This window comes from Necator americanus, chromosome V (assembly GCF_031761385.1).
Source record: "Necator americanus strain Aroian chromosome V, whole genome shotgun sequence".
Classification (NCBI taxonomy): Eukaryota; Metazoa; Nematoda; class Chromadorea; order Rhabditida; family Ancylostomatidae; genus Necator; species Necator americanus.
In genome coordinates this window covers 25,353,859-25,371,860 of record NC_087375.1, presented here as the reverse complement: position 1 = coordinate 25,371,860, position 18,002 = coordinate 25,353,859, and the positions used below count along the sequence as shown (strand labels likewise).

Sequence of the window (18,002 nt, the reverse complement as noted above, 5' to 3'; positions counted from 1 at the left end):
TTGTAGCTTGTCAAGTTTGTTTGTTGAAGTGAAATGAGAGCTTTGAATTCCAAAAAAAAAATTTCATTGATTTTTTCGCTGGTCTTAAAATGTGCAATGTTCTAATTCATCTACCTTTTTTGCTTTTACAGGCTACATCACCTGATCTCAAATAATGTAATTGAGTTCGTTAACAATTTTCCGCACTGTCTTGCATATTTTGAAGAATTGAAATCATTACAACTCACTGGAAATTTGTCTTCCAACGCCGAACAGTCTTCCTAGAAAAGTAAGGTTAATATCTATCTGTACTTCGGCGTTCGTTTTCGCCTTCGCTTTCATCAGAATCTGGAGAATCAAAGACATATGAAATCTACCTGCCTCGTCACTCCATGGGAGTTTAGCAGATAGCTAAAAAAAAACGTCAGAGAAGCACACCGCACCAACACTCACCTTGATAGCAGTGAACCCGTCATGTTAGCGGACCACGACGGTTGTTTTAGTTGCGCCCCTAGTAGTAACTAATGCGTATGCACCCCTGCATCTGACCCATCAGGACAAGAGTTCTTGATAATTGATACTAATTAATAGAACTACAGGGCGGGTATGGTGCAGTCGGTTAGAGGTCCGTTGTAGCCACACGGTCGATGGTTCGAAACCCCCCTAGTGCAAACCAAGCCTTTCATTCTTCCGGAGTCGATAAATTGGTACCAGACTTGTCTGGGAGGATAAAAACACTGACTTGATCATCAGCCGGCCCCCGTAAGTCATTGTATAGGCCAACACGCGTTCCAAAACCTCAACGATTACGAATTCCAATAAAACGCGTAGGCGCATCCCAGGTGAATAGATACGCCAGTGACTTCATCCTTTATCCTTTTAATAGAACTACACTATTCAACTCCAGATTGCTAAGACTTGAAGAAAGTCGAACATGGGGATCGCAGAACAGTGATTTCTCTGCATTTCACTTGCCCTGAACAGCACCGAAATCTCGGGCACTTTTGGCCGAACCGCGTCCGGATTTGAACTCGTACATGAGAATTTGACAGAAATGTTGCATCGTGCCGCATGCAACTAAAATTTAGAAACAAAAGATAAAGGATAAATTGTCGCGTTGAACAATCCGCTTGGCGTGCGTCATCACGTTCACTTCAGTTCAGAATCGTTTGAGGTTCACGAGCGTGTAATAGGCCTGTACAATGACTTGCGGTGGCTAGTCGATGTGTCAAGTCAGTACATCTATTCTCCCAGAGAACTCTGGTACTGGTTTATCGACCCCGGAGGAATAAAAGGTTTGGTGAGCACTGGGACCTCCGATCGATAGTTCAGACAGCGAAACCTCTTACCGACTGCGCTACACCCGACTGCGCTACACCCGCCCCACTCAGAAATAAATTAGGTGAAAGCTTAAGATAGGTTCTATTAAAAGGAGAAAAGATAACAGACACTTCATGAATGTCTAAAAAGTGCACTGTGTTGATGAATCTCATGGAGATGCGCCTAGACATTCGACGTCAATTCAGAATCGCTTCAGGTTTACGAATGCATACGTACCCTTGCAATGACTTGCGAAGACGACCCGATGTGTCAAGTCTGTGTTCTTATCCTCATTGACAAGTCTGGTAAATTAAGTTATCTGGTGATTTAACGCCAATTTAATTCGACTCCGGAGAGGCGACAGGCGCTAGAGCAGTGGAGAATTATCAATTGTGCATTTAAAGCCAAACTTCGTACCGACTGCGCCATGCCCTCCACATCCACAAACATATACGCAAAGCTTGCGCAATAGTAAGAACTATGGGTGCTGACCATTTAAATCATGAAGTGTATCACAGTCTTGAGCATTAACACATTCTTATGGGGCAAAATAATTGATGCAACAACGGTTCGGGAAGCAAACGAACAGACAGAGGTATTCTCGCTTCCACAGTGCTGAACTGTGGTCGAGGAACTACAATTTATATTGTATGGAGGGAGCGAAGAAAAACTAGATTTCGAAACGTTAGGAGCAAACTCCCAGATGATATTTTTGAAAATGCCTTAACGTGGAACAGAACTATAGTGAAAATGTTGACAAAAATGGTAGCCTGATGGAATTATGAGACGTGAAGAAGCAGATACCCTTTTGTCCACGGAAAGACATGGACCGATCTATTCGAAGTCGTATGCCATATGAGCGGTAGTGCCATGAGCTCTGAAGGCGCCCGAAATTTAAGTTAATCTCAAGCATCATTCCTTTTCTTTTCACCACTCATTTCATGAGGAATACCCCAGGCCACCTTTCATGCATATGTGAACTTCATGAATGGATTGCGCATGGATGCATGCGTAATAATGAGAGAACACATAAGGAAGATGATGCTCCACATGAATAATTTCTACAGAATGGGTCACGTGTATTAATTCTGCTAGTAAGTGACAAGTGGGACTGGTAAATGTAAAATTGAAAGCGGGCGCTGTTGTTCAGTAATTTGTCTATGTACTATTTATTTCCTTGTGTATTACCACACAAAAAAATTATCCCTTTCTGTGTTTTGCTATAGTGTGCCTACGAGAGAACATTCGAACTATTATCCCTTTCATGGAAACGATGAAGGGCGACGAGAGGAACAGAGAAGGGTGGAAAATAGCAGGATTTGTACTTACATGAGGGGTTAAGCAAACGCTGAACCGCAGGCTTTTACAGAGCGTTACAACGCATGAGCCTTTATCGATTTCCATTTCACATATGTAATCACCGTTTCGTCGAATTAATTAGATTGATTTGATCGACTCCGTTTGGTAGAGTCTTGTTTACAGATTTTTGGACGACAGTCATTCACGTTTGTTCATTACGTAAAAAAAAATTCGCTTCTGCTCATAGTTCCCGTCTAATTGTTAGGAACTGCATTATGTAAATATGAAGACAATAAATGACGGCATTAACAACACTCTCGACACAGAAAATAAAATTCTGTGCCTTGTTGATTTTATCTACAAGATCTAATTAAAACGTTTCTATAAGCCATCCCAATGTTTTATTTAAATTCCTCTCGGATTGCCAGGATGAACTGTGTTCAAGAGAAGCATAAAGAAATAGATTTCGTTATTCTTCGGATTGTTTTTGAAGAAAACATGATAATGTCTTCTGCCTAGCGTTATTGTTCATTGCGTATACAATGTGGCACTAACAACACTACGTCAGGCACAGAATATTAAGAAATACGTATGCTACTTCCCGCTTGGATTTCACGATACTGACTAATTGGGTATTTCGCACAACTATCTCATTTCCGTTCTCTGACAAGCCTATACAAAAGATTGATAGCGTGTCAATGATGATATATCATCAAATTGACCCTTATTGTCACATTTGTGAAGAATTCACAAATCGAAATCGAAGAAGGAAGAAATCTATTTTTCCGTGTACGATAGTGCGTTGACATCAAGGTTTTCTATGTTATGGGCGTCGACACAGAGTTATTGTCCACAAAAATTCTTATTGGTTCTCACTTGTACTACAACTTCAGAACTACGTATTTCTCGACTCACTATTGTCACAAGCTTAATAAGCCTAAGCTGACTAGCAGTCCATCCAGATCGCTGAGAACTTGGGGTTTTGGGGTTTTCTGAAAGGAAATGGCACAGGCTGAATAAACAACAGTGAAAAATTAATGGTTTTACCTATGCAAATAGTGTGGTAACAATGACACCATAACAAGCACACCAACTAATGAACCAAGAATTGTTTTCGTTTCCTAAGCAGACAGGAGCTCTTATTGCAGCAAAAACTTTTTTTTCGAAAGTTCCTGACTTCCAAGCCTAACTGGAGGGATAAAAGTCAATTAGTCGCTAGGCTACGTTGCGTGCCATCAGCTGGCGGATACCGGGCCGGCCGTGGACAGGAATGATCTCGCCCCTGCCTTGCGAGTCCAGATGGGGCTGCCCTATTCTATCAGAACTGACTCATAACATCCCTAGATCCGGCCAAAAGCGTAACCGAAAGATGTAACTAGGCGGTTTGAGGATTTCCAACAAATAAACTTCACATGTCTCTTCACGAAGGACCCAACATCCCCTCACAAAAGCCATAGTATTGGAGGACAGTAACCTAGTCATGTGTTTTTAAATTTAACGCTTGACACAGTAATAGTCTGTTGGTTTCGGATTAGGGACTGGTGCTGCAAAGACGTAGTTGCTGAAGTCGTGAATCGTCTGGGACGTCGAACCGGAAGACGACTAGGATGACGATCTGTGTAACGACATAGGTACGCTTGGATTTAATACGGCCATAGAAGTTTTTATGATCCAATTCAGTAAGATTATGTACGGCGTCGTCGGACTAACGGGAACGAAACAACACCACCCACTGAATGCAGTGTATGCAGGAGAAGAACTGTTCTTAGGAACGTGAAACACTAGAGAGGTTAAGAGAGTTCTCACTAATGACAGGTATGACAATGAACATCGACTCTTTCGAGCAACTAACGTGGCGCACGTACAGTAGCCTCAGAAGCGGCAGTTGAAAATTCAATGCTCCATGACAAAGAAATCCAGTACAACCCCGTAGGATTGACGAATCGAGACGATGTCATCTACTGGGCGTCGTATTTGACACTAAAGAAGAAATGCTCCTAGGAACAACAGAGGAATTGTTAGAGTCGGCGTAACAGTCAATACGTGTCTGGCTACGAACATGTACTACTCAGTCAACACCTGAATCGGGGTTTCGCGGGCCAGAAGATTTTTTTGAGAAAGAATTTCCTTCTCACGGAAAGAGGAAAAGGTTCAGTGAGCGAAACATAATTATCTGGGACTTTCTCACTTTGTGAACACATTTTTAGGAAGATACTGCAATGGAACAATGCAACTCATAAACATCTTAAAGATTGTACGAAACCAAGAGCTGTGAAATCAAGAGGCACGCTTTTCCGCAGATACTCTCGAGCTAGTACGCTAGTGTGCAGCCGATAGAACTGAAGGTAACCTCAAACTCACGAGCAAAGCAACTCCGAGCTCGCAAAGCTTTGCAGAGGTGTAATATAGGAAGGCCTTCAAGAGAGGAGAGCAACATTGACAAAAGCTACAGACGGAGAAAAGAACATGGAAAAAAGTACTGTTGTCTTCTAATATTTTCGACAACTTAGTGCAATTTTCCCCTTACCAGCCTAAAAAAAAAAGATGGATATTTCGTTACACAGGTCTACCCTCTAAGCGGCGACTAAGACATGATATCATGTCAATGAGGAATCCACGACAGCTGGTCACGATAGGATAAAATGTAGGCACTCAAGGAATCTGCCAGCAACACTCATCAACACAATACAAGTTACTTGTCGGAGTGCAAGATCATTAAAGGCAGCACTCCACGAGGGTACGGATTTTATGTGGAGTATTCGTATACGGGATGGAAGACCATGGAGAGGGGGTGATTCCGTCCATTTCTTCCTAATTGCCGTAAAAAACGGCCCGAAAGATACGGCTTCAGGCGTTTTGAGGCACTACTTTCTATAAGGAGTTCGACTGGAGCGCGCCTGCCTTGTGCGTCGCCGCGTCTTCCGAACCGTTTTTTACGCCAATTAGCAAGAAATGGGCGGAATAACTCCATCTCGTATACGAATACTCCACCTGCAATCTGCACCACCTCAGATTCGTGGGGTGATGCCTTTAAGCTGTGGAAGGGGAGCAGGACCGTGTTGTGCTATAAGAAGAGAAGTCGAGAGTGGAAACCATAAAACTATCTGCCTACTATCTGACCTCTACGAGCTCTTCACAAGGACTTTTAACACGGTTGAGTAAATATTGAATGAAAGAAAGCCATGCTTCAGTACAACAGACCGAAGGATAGGAAAATATCGAAGTATTGCAAGAGTACGAGACTCCATTGTGCTCCACTTTCGGCAACTTAAAGGAGATCAAGCGTATGATGGGTTCTCTCAACAGAAGGTTCTAAGAGAGGAATGACAGCAAGAAGGAGACCGCAAGATGTTTTACTTGATGCTTGTCCTTTACTTAAAGTCGTATTTTTGAGTAAATGATTGAGAAGGACTCGAACCCTGTACAGTAGGAAAAGTTAAGCTGCAATGAAGGCACACAAGCCACAAAGTGAAAAAAGATCTTGCTCTTTGTCCTTTTGGTGACGGAACTAGTGTGCTCCTAGTGCTTGAACAATGACTTACTAACACAACTAACTAATCTGAATATTTCACTTTTTTGTATTTCTGTATTATTTTATGTGAGAAATGGAACTGACCAAGCACTTCGTATTGATTACGAAGAGACAATGGAAGTCAGCCTTCTTTTCTTTCATACATTCACATTGCTTCGGCGCTCCTTCGTTAAGGCAAATTCAATACATTGAAGATCCTCGTTTTTATTTAAAAAATTATCGTGTACCCTGCAAAGAGGTGGACGCCTTTTGCAAAGCAGGAAGATGACGCAATACGATATCTACGCTTTTACTGAGAGGTTAGGGATCAATCTCTGACTGGAGCGAGATTTTTGCATTCAGCGTAAAAACGTTAGTTAAGCGTACTTCTCACTTCCGATGTCATTCCGTTTTCTTCTTTCATTCCATGATGACACTTGACACTGTAATTCTAAAAAAGAAGATCGACTTCATTAATCCACGCAAAAAAGCCATCCTTATTTGGAAATAGTGGTAAAGTTAGTGCAATATAGGATGCACGAGCTGCTGAATAGCGACGTCTACAAGTGATTTATCCAGTGTAACTTCGAAGAGTTGTAAAGACTTTTCTAGATTTCTTGGCGATTTCTTTTCTGGAAATTTGGCGTTTCTAAGTTTCCTAATTTTCGAAACCTAGTTAATAAAAATGCGAAATTTTCCTTTTACTTCTGGTTTTTTTCCAGCTGGCTTCAGACGGAATTGGACAACCTATAGCACGCGCGTCAAAATAAGTGTGACTTCAAACAAAGTCCAATAACTCAGCTCATACCCTGAAAAACGAAACCTACTCGTTTTGAAATATATTATATTGGAGAATATTTCCTACTAGAGCCTTGTTTTAGTTTTTCTTTTTTTTTTTGTTCTCAGAATGTTAGCTGAGAAATTTGCATGCTTGTTAAAATTCCCAAATTTTTTCTCAATTAGTTTTCAAAGGAACAAGCTTTCCCTGAGAACGGCAGTCCAACTACTTGACAGCACAAACCTTCCTCTGTAGGAACCTCCCTCACTTACCATTTCGGCGTTCCTTTTCCCATTCAAGGTATAAACGTTCATTAATATTTTCGAAAACTCGTAGAATTTCTGTAATCATCTTCAATGTGGGTTGGTGATGATCGCTAAAATCACCACTGAATGGCTTGAAAATGCTGTAGGTTTATAGTTTTTCTACTTTATTTTACCAATGGTTCATTATATTATTTAATTTTACTTATTGATTTTTCGATGATTGATTCCTTTATTAATATTTTATTAAGTCCTTAAATTTTATATAATTTCTAACTGGTGAATGAGCAACTATACTAAAGAGAATGGGAGAACGATAGGAAGAAGGGAGGGAGGGGTTGTTTTTGTGAGGATCATGACCAAACTTACGTCCAACCATGAGAAGGCGATTGATTAGACAGAGACGGGAGCGATGATAGAAGCCCTAAACACCCATGCTCCTCTACTCAGTATATTTAGGTATCTGAGAGTTGTACGACAAATCCGTAACCGAAATTTCACCGTTCCACAAGTGCTTCATATTCATATTCATGTGAATTATCCGTCAGGATCATACAACATTACCAAAAATATTTGATGCTACTTTCAAGAACGTAATGCGAAAGGTGCGAATGTGATAACAGGGAATGGGATAACATGAGAATGAAAATCGGTGATCGGCAACTATTCGTTTCACTGATGAAATCATCACGACAACATAGAGCGTCAGTCAGACGGAATAAACGCTTGACGACTTCAACGAACGTGTGGTAAGATTGTTCTCAAACTGAATCCCTGAGCTATGATGTTTATGAGAGGCGGTTGGGTCTTGGATGCCCAATTCGCGCTCAACGGAACGAACATATCTGAGTGCATGAGCGATGCACATCTTGGTTAGGTTGGTCGTGAACATGAGAAGCGATCTGTCCATCGGACCGCCTAAAAGGATATGTGCGGCTTGGAAAGCTTCTAAGAACATCGCATAAGAGCATATGAGAGGATGTAGCGAAAAACATTAAGTACGCCCGGCTCTCTGCTCACTTGTCCAACAGCACCGCATTTACAACGTGCAGAAACCTGGGCGCTTCGCAGGAAGGAGGAAAATGCGATCAGGATCATTTGACGCTCTATCAAAATGGTGATGGTAGGAATATCCTGCATCAAGCGATTGAGAAGGAGGATTCGAAGTTTTCTCCTACGGCGGTTAGGAACGACATAGACTTTGTTTGCCAAACAAGATGAAATAAATAAGCCGGGGACCTGATGACTAACTACCATTCTTGGATCAGATGCGTAAATAACTGGATTTTACTTGATATTTAACGCACTGCAGGAAAATCATCGACAAAATGGTCAGAAGTCCTTTGAAGAAAGATCTAACGATCTTTTCGCGAGTCGCTGAGGAAAGAAACACAATTGGAAGAGTTATTGGCGCTCGCTCGGCTATTTCGATAAACAACGCGAGTAAAGGTGCTATGTTATTCTCACACGTTGGTGTCCAGGAAATTTTATTTGAAATCGCTCATATATCGATCTCAAAATAAGAACATTAATGTAGGTATTATTCAACAAATTAGCTGTGTTTGGGAAGAAGAGGGATACGCTGGATGATGATAACTGCAATAAACATCAAAACGAAATATTTAAGTTGGTACAATAATATCTCAAAGAGAAAAGCAGAATGGAGCAATTTGCAACCATAAAAGGAGCCGAGATCCTCTTGCACTGGTGAGAACCAAAAATTGAAAAAAAGCTCAATGTCTTCTCTAGAAAGTGGAACTGGAACCGAAAATGAAGAAGGAAAGAAATGTTTTCATGTGGTCCATTTTAGTGACAAAGACTAGACCGGATTAAAATATTAAATAGTATTTTCAGTTGAAAAGTTGACGATAGAAAGAATAGCGAAGTTGGTGGGAATTACAACAAGAACGGGTTATACATTTATACCTGATAACCGTTTAATTTTTGATGAGAATTTTTGTAGTATAGAAAAGGCGAATAAGAGGCAGAGAACGGTTTTCTCATTTGTTTACGGGTATGGTCAGCATACTACATACTGGAGCTTATCTCAGCTATGGTCAGGAAGTAAAAAGATCTTTTAGTTGTTACCACCGGATTTGTTGTAGGGCGGGTCTCAGGCAGCGGGCAAGAACGCACTCGAAGCGATGCAAGACGTACTCAGCGTGGGAGCACTTTTTGTCAATCATACCGACTTTTTTGCCGATCGTATGCCTGCAGCATCTCTGGTTACTTTTTTATTGCATATGTCCAGGAACAATTTCTAATCCAAAGAAGGAAAGTTGGGTCTCTTCCATGTATCTATGAGATAAAGAATAAGAAATCTCCTCACACTTTCGTTCATACATACAGTGAACGAGTGAAAAGTGGCTAAATACCACCGAACAGCCTATGTAGAGGATTTCCGAATGCGTACGTTTGCTACTGCTAGCATGTTTAGTATTTGCATCAGTATTAATGTGGTGGAGAACACAACTTAGTAATGAGTAACGGCCAAGAGCACTAGCGTGCCACGATTATTAATTTCGTTTCTCTGCGTGCTGATCGCATAGATCACATAGACGAAAGGTGTAAACTGCGTACTATACCACACATTAGTACAACCTTGGCAATCATTTTCCTAATAACATTCCTCATTGTGTCCTCATCGTTGAACATAAGGAATAAAAGATAGTAGGAGGTGTTTAATTCCAGGTGCGAAGGGGCCAAAAAGTATTTATGCCGAATAAAAACTATTCTCACCGCAAAATAATTTTTAAATGTTACAGGTTACAAATTGAGCTCAGCATATGCCGTAAGTTTATTAAGAGCTCCACGCTTTTGAGGCATTTACTGATCTTATTCTTCGAACTCGGAGTTCCAACTTTGTGCACAATCACTCCTAATAACTATCTATCGAGATGAATTGTATGCTTCTATGTCATGACAGGATTCGTGTACAGTTTTCATTCCTCTGAGAAAAGCGCTCATATATGTTAAATAACACAAGTCTTCTTTGTTTAATTATAATAAATAGATCTATGCATATTTGGTTCATATAACCGTAAAATAAGTTTCCTATTGAATTCCTCTATTAGGGTCGACAGCGTTTCTCTGAAGACCAAATCCAAGAAAATTTTAATCTAAGGAAATATTCTATTTAATTCCTTCCCGGTGACACAAGGCGACAGTAACCTTAAGAAAAGTGCAACATCCGTGTGGACTTGCGCTCGTCACGCAGAAGATTGATAACTTTCACCGCAAGAGAATTTCCGTAAAGTCACCGATCATAAATAGTCGTAGGGTCGTGATAAATGAATGGAATTACTGCATGTAGCGTACGCGCGACACGGAGGCGCCTCCGTTGCACTTGTGTCCTTACGAACCTTGACATTATCGTTGTTCTCTACTCTTCACAGTTGCGAGAATAAAAAAACGCTGGAAACAAAAATAGGTGAAATTTTCTGCGCTTCTTATACAACGCTGTTGATTCGCATATAAGAGAGTAGAATATATATAGGCGCAATTAAAATACAAAACTTGAAAGTGAAAGATTTAGCGAAACCTGGTAGCATCTAATTTTAACATTTGATTTGTCAAAGGATTTGCATAGTTTATTAATGTATCTTTACTCCAAAGCGAACAACTGTGTTGCTTCAAAAACTAAAAACAAATGAGTGTGAGACAAAGAAGCAATTTCTCGTATTTTTTTACCTCTGATTACTCAATAATGTTTATTTGTAGCCGATATAATTCACTCAGGCTATCTGATTCAGTAAAGTGAACAAAGAAAACACAGTGTCAAAAGCAAGGATAACCGTAATAAAGGAGTCGGAACATTAACAGGCGCTTGTGCCTACAAAGATAAGCTCTCAAAACCCATGTCTTGTCAATGGTTGGAAGAACCCGTAGATTGTCCAATAGTTGACAGCTGCATTGAGATTTCACTAAGATTCACGTCGAAAAAGTCCATGTTACCTTATGGGTGACACATAGGAATGCCGCAAAACTTGCAATTTTTTGAAGAAATGTAGAGCTCTTTATTTGAAAACACCTTTTTCCGATGGTGCGAAGCTTCTTGTGACATCATGCCAGGAATACGTGATTCGCCTAATGAAACCAGGGTGCGTCGAATTATTGGACGTTTGTTAATAAAATTTTTGTCGCTTTTTTACCCATGAACACTTGCGCTGTTCTACGAGCAGCGAGTCTGCACCATATTAATGGACAAGCTGGTTTGAAATTCCTCGCCAGCTTTCCTGGTAATCGCTCACACTATGGGAGTTAAAGATTCGAGTGTACTTGTAACGGATTGTTTTTTTAGCAACGGCGTTTGCAATCCACATAAGCATAGAATACGTTGCCCGCTAAAGATTACTAGACTAAAAATACAAATAAAATAGTTACAGTTGAAAAAAAGCAGAAATGGAAGTATGGAGAAGTGTTTGGATGTGGTTTGAACGGTCCACGCAGGACGCCGTATGTAGGACCTCTTCTTTCTTCAGAGATGCACCACAAAACTGAATAAGGCATAGATTTTAAATTAGCAATAATCGTAGATGATTTCAAGACAATACTAAATACCAAAATCCAACTGCGGGCCGTGCACGTATGTATAGACATGACGGATGAAATGTTTAAAGGTAGCGTACGGGTATCTTTGCCATTTGAGCTTTTTGCGAATGTTTTTGCATTTGCGTGTTCTTTCTCTACAATTTCGGTTAAAAACTTTTCTGTAAACGCCTCAAACTAGTTTAACTGTTTATGTTCACAAAAAGTAAAAGAATATCTGCCTTATCTTCGACAAATGTTTTCCGGTAACATTCGTTTTTAATATTAGAAGCTGTAAAGGGTCTTTGAGCGCATTTCGTTGTGGCCGATAGTGATTTTCAACGAGAATCAGTGCTTGGTCGATACCAAGACTTGGAAGATAATATGTCCGAGCAAGATTTTCATCAAATCTTCTACGACTTCAAATTGGGCAGGTGTACAACGTATACAGCTCGAAAAAATAATGATGCTTGGGGTAAGTGAAGCGCCACCGAATAAACAGTGCGGTGATGGTTCCAAAATTTTCGTTGTGGCGATATAAGAAGATTAGGAAGATCGCGGCCCCTTCTGAAGTTGAAGACTACTTGTTGAAGGCAATCATCGAGGATGATTCGGTTAGAACAGTACAAGAAGTTCTGGCTACGCGTTGCCCAACCAACATTCTTCCGCCATTTGGAAAGATTTGGAAAAGTGAAAAGTTGAACAAGTGAGTCCCGCATTAATTGAAGGAATTTTAAAGAAACCGCTGTTTTGAGATCAGCTCAAAGTTTCTGGTATGCAGCAAGAACAATCTTATTCTCGATCGTATTGTTAGGGGTAACGGGAAATTGATCTTTTCCGACAGCAGGTAGCCTCAGGTTTAATTGATGAACAAGGAAGAAGCTCCCAAGTACTTTCCGAAGCCGAAGATGCACCCGAAGAAGACCATGGTGACTTTGTTGTGGTGTGCGTCAGGTGTAATCCACTACAGCTTCATGAAACCTTGGTAGGCCACCGCCACAGTGAAATACTGCAAGGGGCTGGACGAAAACACAGGAAACTCCAGCATTTTACTCTGCATAAGTGAACAGAGAGCTCCCAATGCTACACGACAATGCCCGGCTGCAGAGTTCAAATGTGAGGCTACTGAGGTTGAACGAGTTAGGCTACGAGACTGCCCCACCCACCATATTCGCCAGACCTTTTGCCAATCGACTGTCACTTTTTCGAGCATCTGGAGCTGCCTATGAGGTATGATTTTTCAAAACTCAGGTGATACCGAAGACGACTTCCAGAAGTTCGTGGATTCCAAATGCTCAGACAATCACGCAGCGGGAAAAAGCAGACATGTATCTTCTGTGTGGACTGTAATGGTTCTTACTTCGATTGATAAGGTTGATTTTGAGGCGAGTTATAGCGTTTTGAAGTGAATGTTTGAAAACTCCCATTATTTTTCACCAACCTAACAGTAAAATGGTGGTAGTGAAGACAAAGGACTTGCATATAGTAGAGGAGTTGGTGGAGCTCTCATAAAGATGAATATATCTATGAACATCTACTCCTTTGAACAGTTATCGATCGAAAACGAACTTTTGCAGATGAGAGGATGTAGTTCAATGGTAAGTTATGTTATGTTGGCTATCTTCGCCGCCCAACATAAGTTTTCTATATGGACCTAGAAAGCTTGACAGAAAAGATCTTATTGTGCCTTTGCGTATATTTTCCCACTTTTGATATTGAGTTTTTATAATTGTTTTTAAGGAGATTTTTGCAAATGTTCGCTTATGGTATTGAACGTATTCGAAGTTTCTTCTCAACAGTACACAAGAAGGTGAGAGCTCGTAAGAAATTTTTCGACGTGATGAGCTGTCTTTAAGTTGAACCCCTATCCTCTACGAACATCGGTTTGGGCGAGCTCAACGGAGGCAGTCAAAAACACCAACAAGACATTTGAAGAAGGCACTGTGGTCGTTCGGTAACTATTCTGAATTGGCGCCAGCGTTTCGACCATGAAGATCCGAGCCTCGAAAATAACTCCATGCCTAGCCCATTTTATTCTTCGATGAAGACGCATTGCTCCTCGAGCTATTCCTGATTCCGAATAGTGGGAGTAATCAGACAGTCAACGCCAATCTCTGCATGAAGCAACTGTAGAAGTCTGCAGATGAAGTGAGCAAGAAACGCCTGAAATGCCTCGAAGTCGCAGAGCTGCATACAATGCCAAACGTTACACAGCAAAGGTGAAGGCATTTTCTGGAGGGCCTGACAAGCGACCGTGACGCACCTTCCGGATCTTGTCTCATCGGACTATAACCTGTTCCGAGCACTGGAGTAGCAACTGCGCAAGGAATTTTTGAGAGTTGAGATTTTGCCGTCTGGCTAGATGTTGCCGACAACGATAGTAAGATAATGATTCTTGATTTCCACTAAATTCTCTCTAATTTTGTCAAAATACGATAATAAGGTATACCTACCTTATTATCGAATTTTGACAAAGTGAGGGAGAAGACCCAATACCTTTTACAAGGTTACTGTTGGTAATTTTCAATATTACTGTTTGTGATTTCAGCAGTAAAAATGGCCTCAGAAGGCTCCAAAAATAAACTCGTCCATTCTGAACGTGGAAATCGCTCGGTGGTGGGCTCCATGATGACCTTTCCTTTGCCCGATAGATCTCACTGTTGAAATTAAATTCTGAATTGGACCACTGCGTTCTCTTAGAAGGATTCATTCGCACGGAAGGGAGAGAAAAGAGCAAAATTCAAGTCTCGAAACCATCACCAACTAGAGTTTATCGCTTTGCTGGATGGGTTTCAAGAAGATACAGCGATGGGCAACGTCGACGAGAAATACGATAGGCTCGTAGAACGCCTTCACGACTGCACGAGGAAAACTAGGAAAACGCTTATTTTTGGAAACTCTTGAGCTAATTGTTACCGCTGAGCTACGCAAGTCGGGAATTCGCCAATTGCAGTACAAAGATGACCATCCAGAACTCGAATAGAAAATCCATTAGGTCGAGGAGGGGAGTGAAAGAAACCGTTATACTCTGGCAGCTTTGCCTTCTCAACATCTGAGGGGTGATGGATATGTCATTTCAGGGATGCTCCCGCCCGAGATACGTCATGCTACCATCTCATTAGAGAAGTGTACGACACCTAATCTCGAGAAGATAAGATCTGACTTGATCCAAGAGGAATCTCCCACTAGTTTCACATCAACATTCTGTCGACCAACTTCTTCTACTTGTTACCTGCAATGAAACTGAAATAACTGGAATGACTCGTAATGGAAAGTTCCTCATAAGAAGAAGAACAGCAGAACTGTGCTTAAGTATTAGAAGACCGATCCACATGACAAATTAAATTTTAAAAAATTTAAAAATTAATGAAATTATTGCCCTATGCTTGCTTTTAGTCATCAAAAACATTTTACGGGGTGATCCTTTACGTAACATTCTTAATGTGATCTTTGAAAACTATGAGACGAGGGACAACCACATGGACAGAGAGAGTTCCAAAAAAGATTTAGCACAGATGGCCACACTCACACTGTTCCAAAACTCGAGGCATCGCAATAGTGTAGGATCCCGCTATTTCGCATTCATTTTTAAAATTCCTCTTATTGGTTGAGACGAAAGTAGCAATAGAAGTCTTGGACAACTAGGGCGTTCAGCATATAGACTATACACATAGGGGAACCTCGAGGATTATACTATAACTTCTTGACCAAAATTGTAAGTCTACAAGAGCGTTATAATCTATGTGAAGGAAGGGATCTTATAGGGTATCACCAGAAATTTTCAGTGTTATTTTTAAGAACGTAATGCGAATGGGGAGAATGTGATAATAAGGAATGCAATTACATCAGTCTGGAAGTCGGTGACATTGGTTCTGCTGATGTGACCGCTATGACAACATCGAGCCTCAGTCAGGCGAATCGAATGATTGCCGAGTTTTTGAATTGAATTTGCAAGCGATGATGTTTATGAAGAACGGAAGTGCATCGGATGCCCAATTCACGCACAATTGAACGAACATTTCTGAGTGAATGAATGATGCATATTTTGGTCAGGTTGGTTGTGAACATGAGGAGCGACTTGACTACCGAGCCGTGCAAAAGGAGACGAGCTGCTTGGTGAGCGCATAAGATCGTCGAGTATGTACTGAAGAAGACGAGGAACAGAAAGCTCTGTGCTTACCTCTTTGACACTACTGTACTTCCTTCTTTGAGCCATGCTTCAGAGACCAGGGTGCTTCGCAATCAGGAAGAAAATGCGGTCAGCGTCATTTGACGCTCTATCGGTGATGGTAAATAGAAGAGTAGAGAAGCCGCATTTTTTGCCAAGAAAAGCAGAATAAGGTGAGCTGGATACGCAATATGTTTAAACGATGACCATGGATCGGAGCTGTTTGCGTCCGCGTTCCACACGATACTGAACGGACATCAGGAAGACCGTCAACAATGTAGTCAGATTTCTTCAGAAAACCCCTTGGAGAAAAGTTTGATGCTTCTGGCGTTCCCCACGAAAGAAGAAACAATTAAACGGCTCTCACAGCTCGCTCGTACAAGTGAAGGAATTACTAGAGGCAGTTCGAAGAACAACGGGAGTAAAACGGTGGTCGAGATAATCTGATGAAGCGAAGAAAATTTTGACTGGTCATGTTTAGTAGTTTTATTCTCCCGCGGTTTCAGAACTACACTCTACGACTTTGCTAAATCCTTGTAGTATTTTTGCTTGCTTCCAAAGAAATGAGATTAAAAGGAGAAAGGGAATGAAGTGAGATCGGACGATAAAGGCGCTGCTTACGTTCTGTCGTTCCACATGCACGTAATTTTCCAACAACAAGTTTTCCTTGTTTTAAGTTCTTCTGGACAGAACTACTCATGAACGCATTGAAACCAGCTAATTGAGTTAGGCTCTGATTCGCCAACGTTCGACTATTACAAAAAAAATAACTCTTCTTCTTTCAAACTTTAAATTCCTCCTTTTTTAATTTCAAGGTCAATTGGTATTTTATGATGAAAACTTCACTTCTCAACTGTAGAACTGACTTGGGGAAGTAACATTCATATCTTATTTTTCGAGGTGTTCCAGCAGTCAATGTTTAACATCGGAGTCACGTAGCCATCGATCCCTTCAGAAGTCAGTCCTGGTTTAATGCTTAGAGTGCTGTTATACTACAGTTGCAAATCTGTTCGAAAAGCTGTTGTAAAGGATGGTAAGCGAGGCGATGAAAGGCTGCTCCTATATGTGTACAGCTGACATGCCATGTATTTCTTGAGAGTAGACTTCGACTCTGAGAAGACTTATGTGTATATTTTTGCAATATTTTAGATGCATCGTATAGTCAATCAATGTTAGATGTCAACTAAATTGGTGGGAATATTCAAAACTAAAATGTCGTCAGACACAACAAGTTACCCATTCACCAAGACGGTCGCATTTGAATGTTTTCAAGGGGTACTGTTTCACTGCATATATAACCACAAATTCAATACATAGGCAAAATCAAAAAGGCCACACCTTCCCAGCATTCTCTTAATGAAACCAACATTTCTAAGCTTTATGCATAACTGTTTTAAGGAGGCTACAGAAACAAAAGAAGCAGAACGAAGAAAAGCAAAACGAAATGTTAAAGGTGTTACAGAGATGTTATGAGAACCTTCTTTCGAAAAATAAATAAAACAATAGTAAAACCTCACAAGACAGGTAGCCACTAACACTACAGTTTCGTTTAGAATTTCTGAACAGATTAGAATTAGGGGTAGTTTGAATGCCCAGCAACGAAAAGTTAAACTCAGACTGAAGGTTTTCTTTCAGCGTCGCATCTTTACTCTATTATACAACGAATTCACGTTACTCCTCCAAGAATCTAGGCGGTTGATTTTTTTTTTTGCTTTAATACTGATGTCTAAAAGCGATCACTACTGATGTCATGTCGCCTCTCCTCCATACTATCTCCAAATAACCTCATCTTATTGACTTTCGCATCTTCTAGCTGGCTTGGTCTTGTCTAGATTGTGGTGGTTAGTCGTTTGAGGATCACGAAAGTTGGTGAACCCTTTTCGTTCAAAGTCCCTCGTCAGATTCGCTCTAAATCGCAACGTGCTCCTTCTTGGGCTAAGTTGTTCGTATCCCGATATGTAGATAAATAAACCGATGTTGAGCATTCTGGTTTGGGGGAGTAGATGTCATGAGCGGACTGTTCACTTTCTGGAGTAGGAGAACGACATGTTGATGCGTTTCAACCACGAAAAGGACTGCGCCAGGCCCCACTGACAATGAGTTTGCCGACTTTTTCTTAACTATTCTGACATAGACAAATGTTTTTTTTTTCTTTTT

At 40.8% G+C, this 18,002-nt stretch overlaps 2 protein-coding genes across 3 annotated transcripts; one reads left to right on the top strand and one right to left on the bottom strand.

The window, feature by feature from the left end:
* Positions 1 to 216: 216 nt before the first annotated feature.
* On the bottom strand, positions 217 to 7,238 carry RB195_015145 (uncharacterized protein; the record flags this gene model as incomplete). 2 transcript variants are annotated; one of them, XM_064205719.1, is made up of 7 exons in its annotated part: positions 947 to 1,056; positions 2,104 to 2,176; positions 3,514 to 3,590; positions 3,646 to 3,691; positions 6,280 to 6,358; positions 6,497 to 6,560; positions 7,160 to 7,238. In XM_064205719.1, the coding sequence occupies 7 exons, from the start codon at positions 7,236 to 7,238 to the stop codon at positions 947 to 949; spliced, it is 528 nt and encodes a 175-aa protein (XP_064061600.1). The 2 variants fall into 2 exon arrangements, with proteins under 2 accessions (XP_064061599.1, XP_064061600.1); XM_064205718.1 differs by lacking the exons at positions 947 to 1,056; positions 2,104 to 2,176 and adding an exon at positions 217 to 327.
* Positions 7,239 to 12,186: 4,948 nt separating this feature from the next.
* RB195_015144 (uncharacterized protein) lies at positions 12,187 to 17,318 on the top strand (the record flags this gene model as incomplete). The annotated part of the gene is made up of 4 exons (XM_064205717.1): positions 12,187 to 12,383; positions 12,459 to 12,524; positions 13,418 to 13,487; positions 17,244 to 17,318. The coding sequence occupies 4 exons, from the start codon at positions 12,187 to 12,189 to the stop codon at positions 17,316 to 17,318; spliced, it is 408 nt and encodes a 135-aa protein (XP_064061598.1).
* Positions 17,319 to 18,002: the final 684 nt, after the last annotated feature.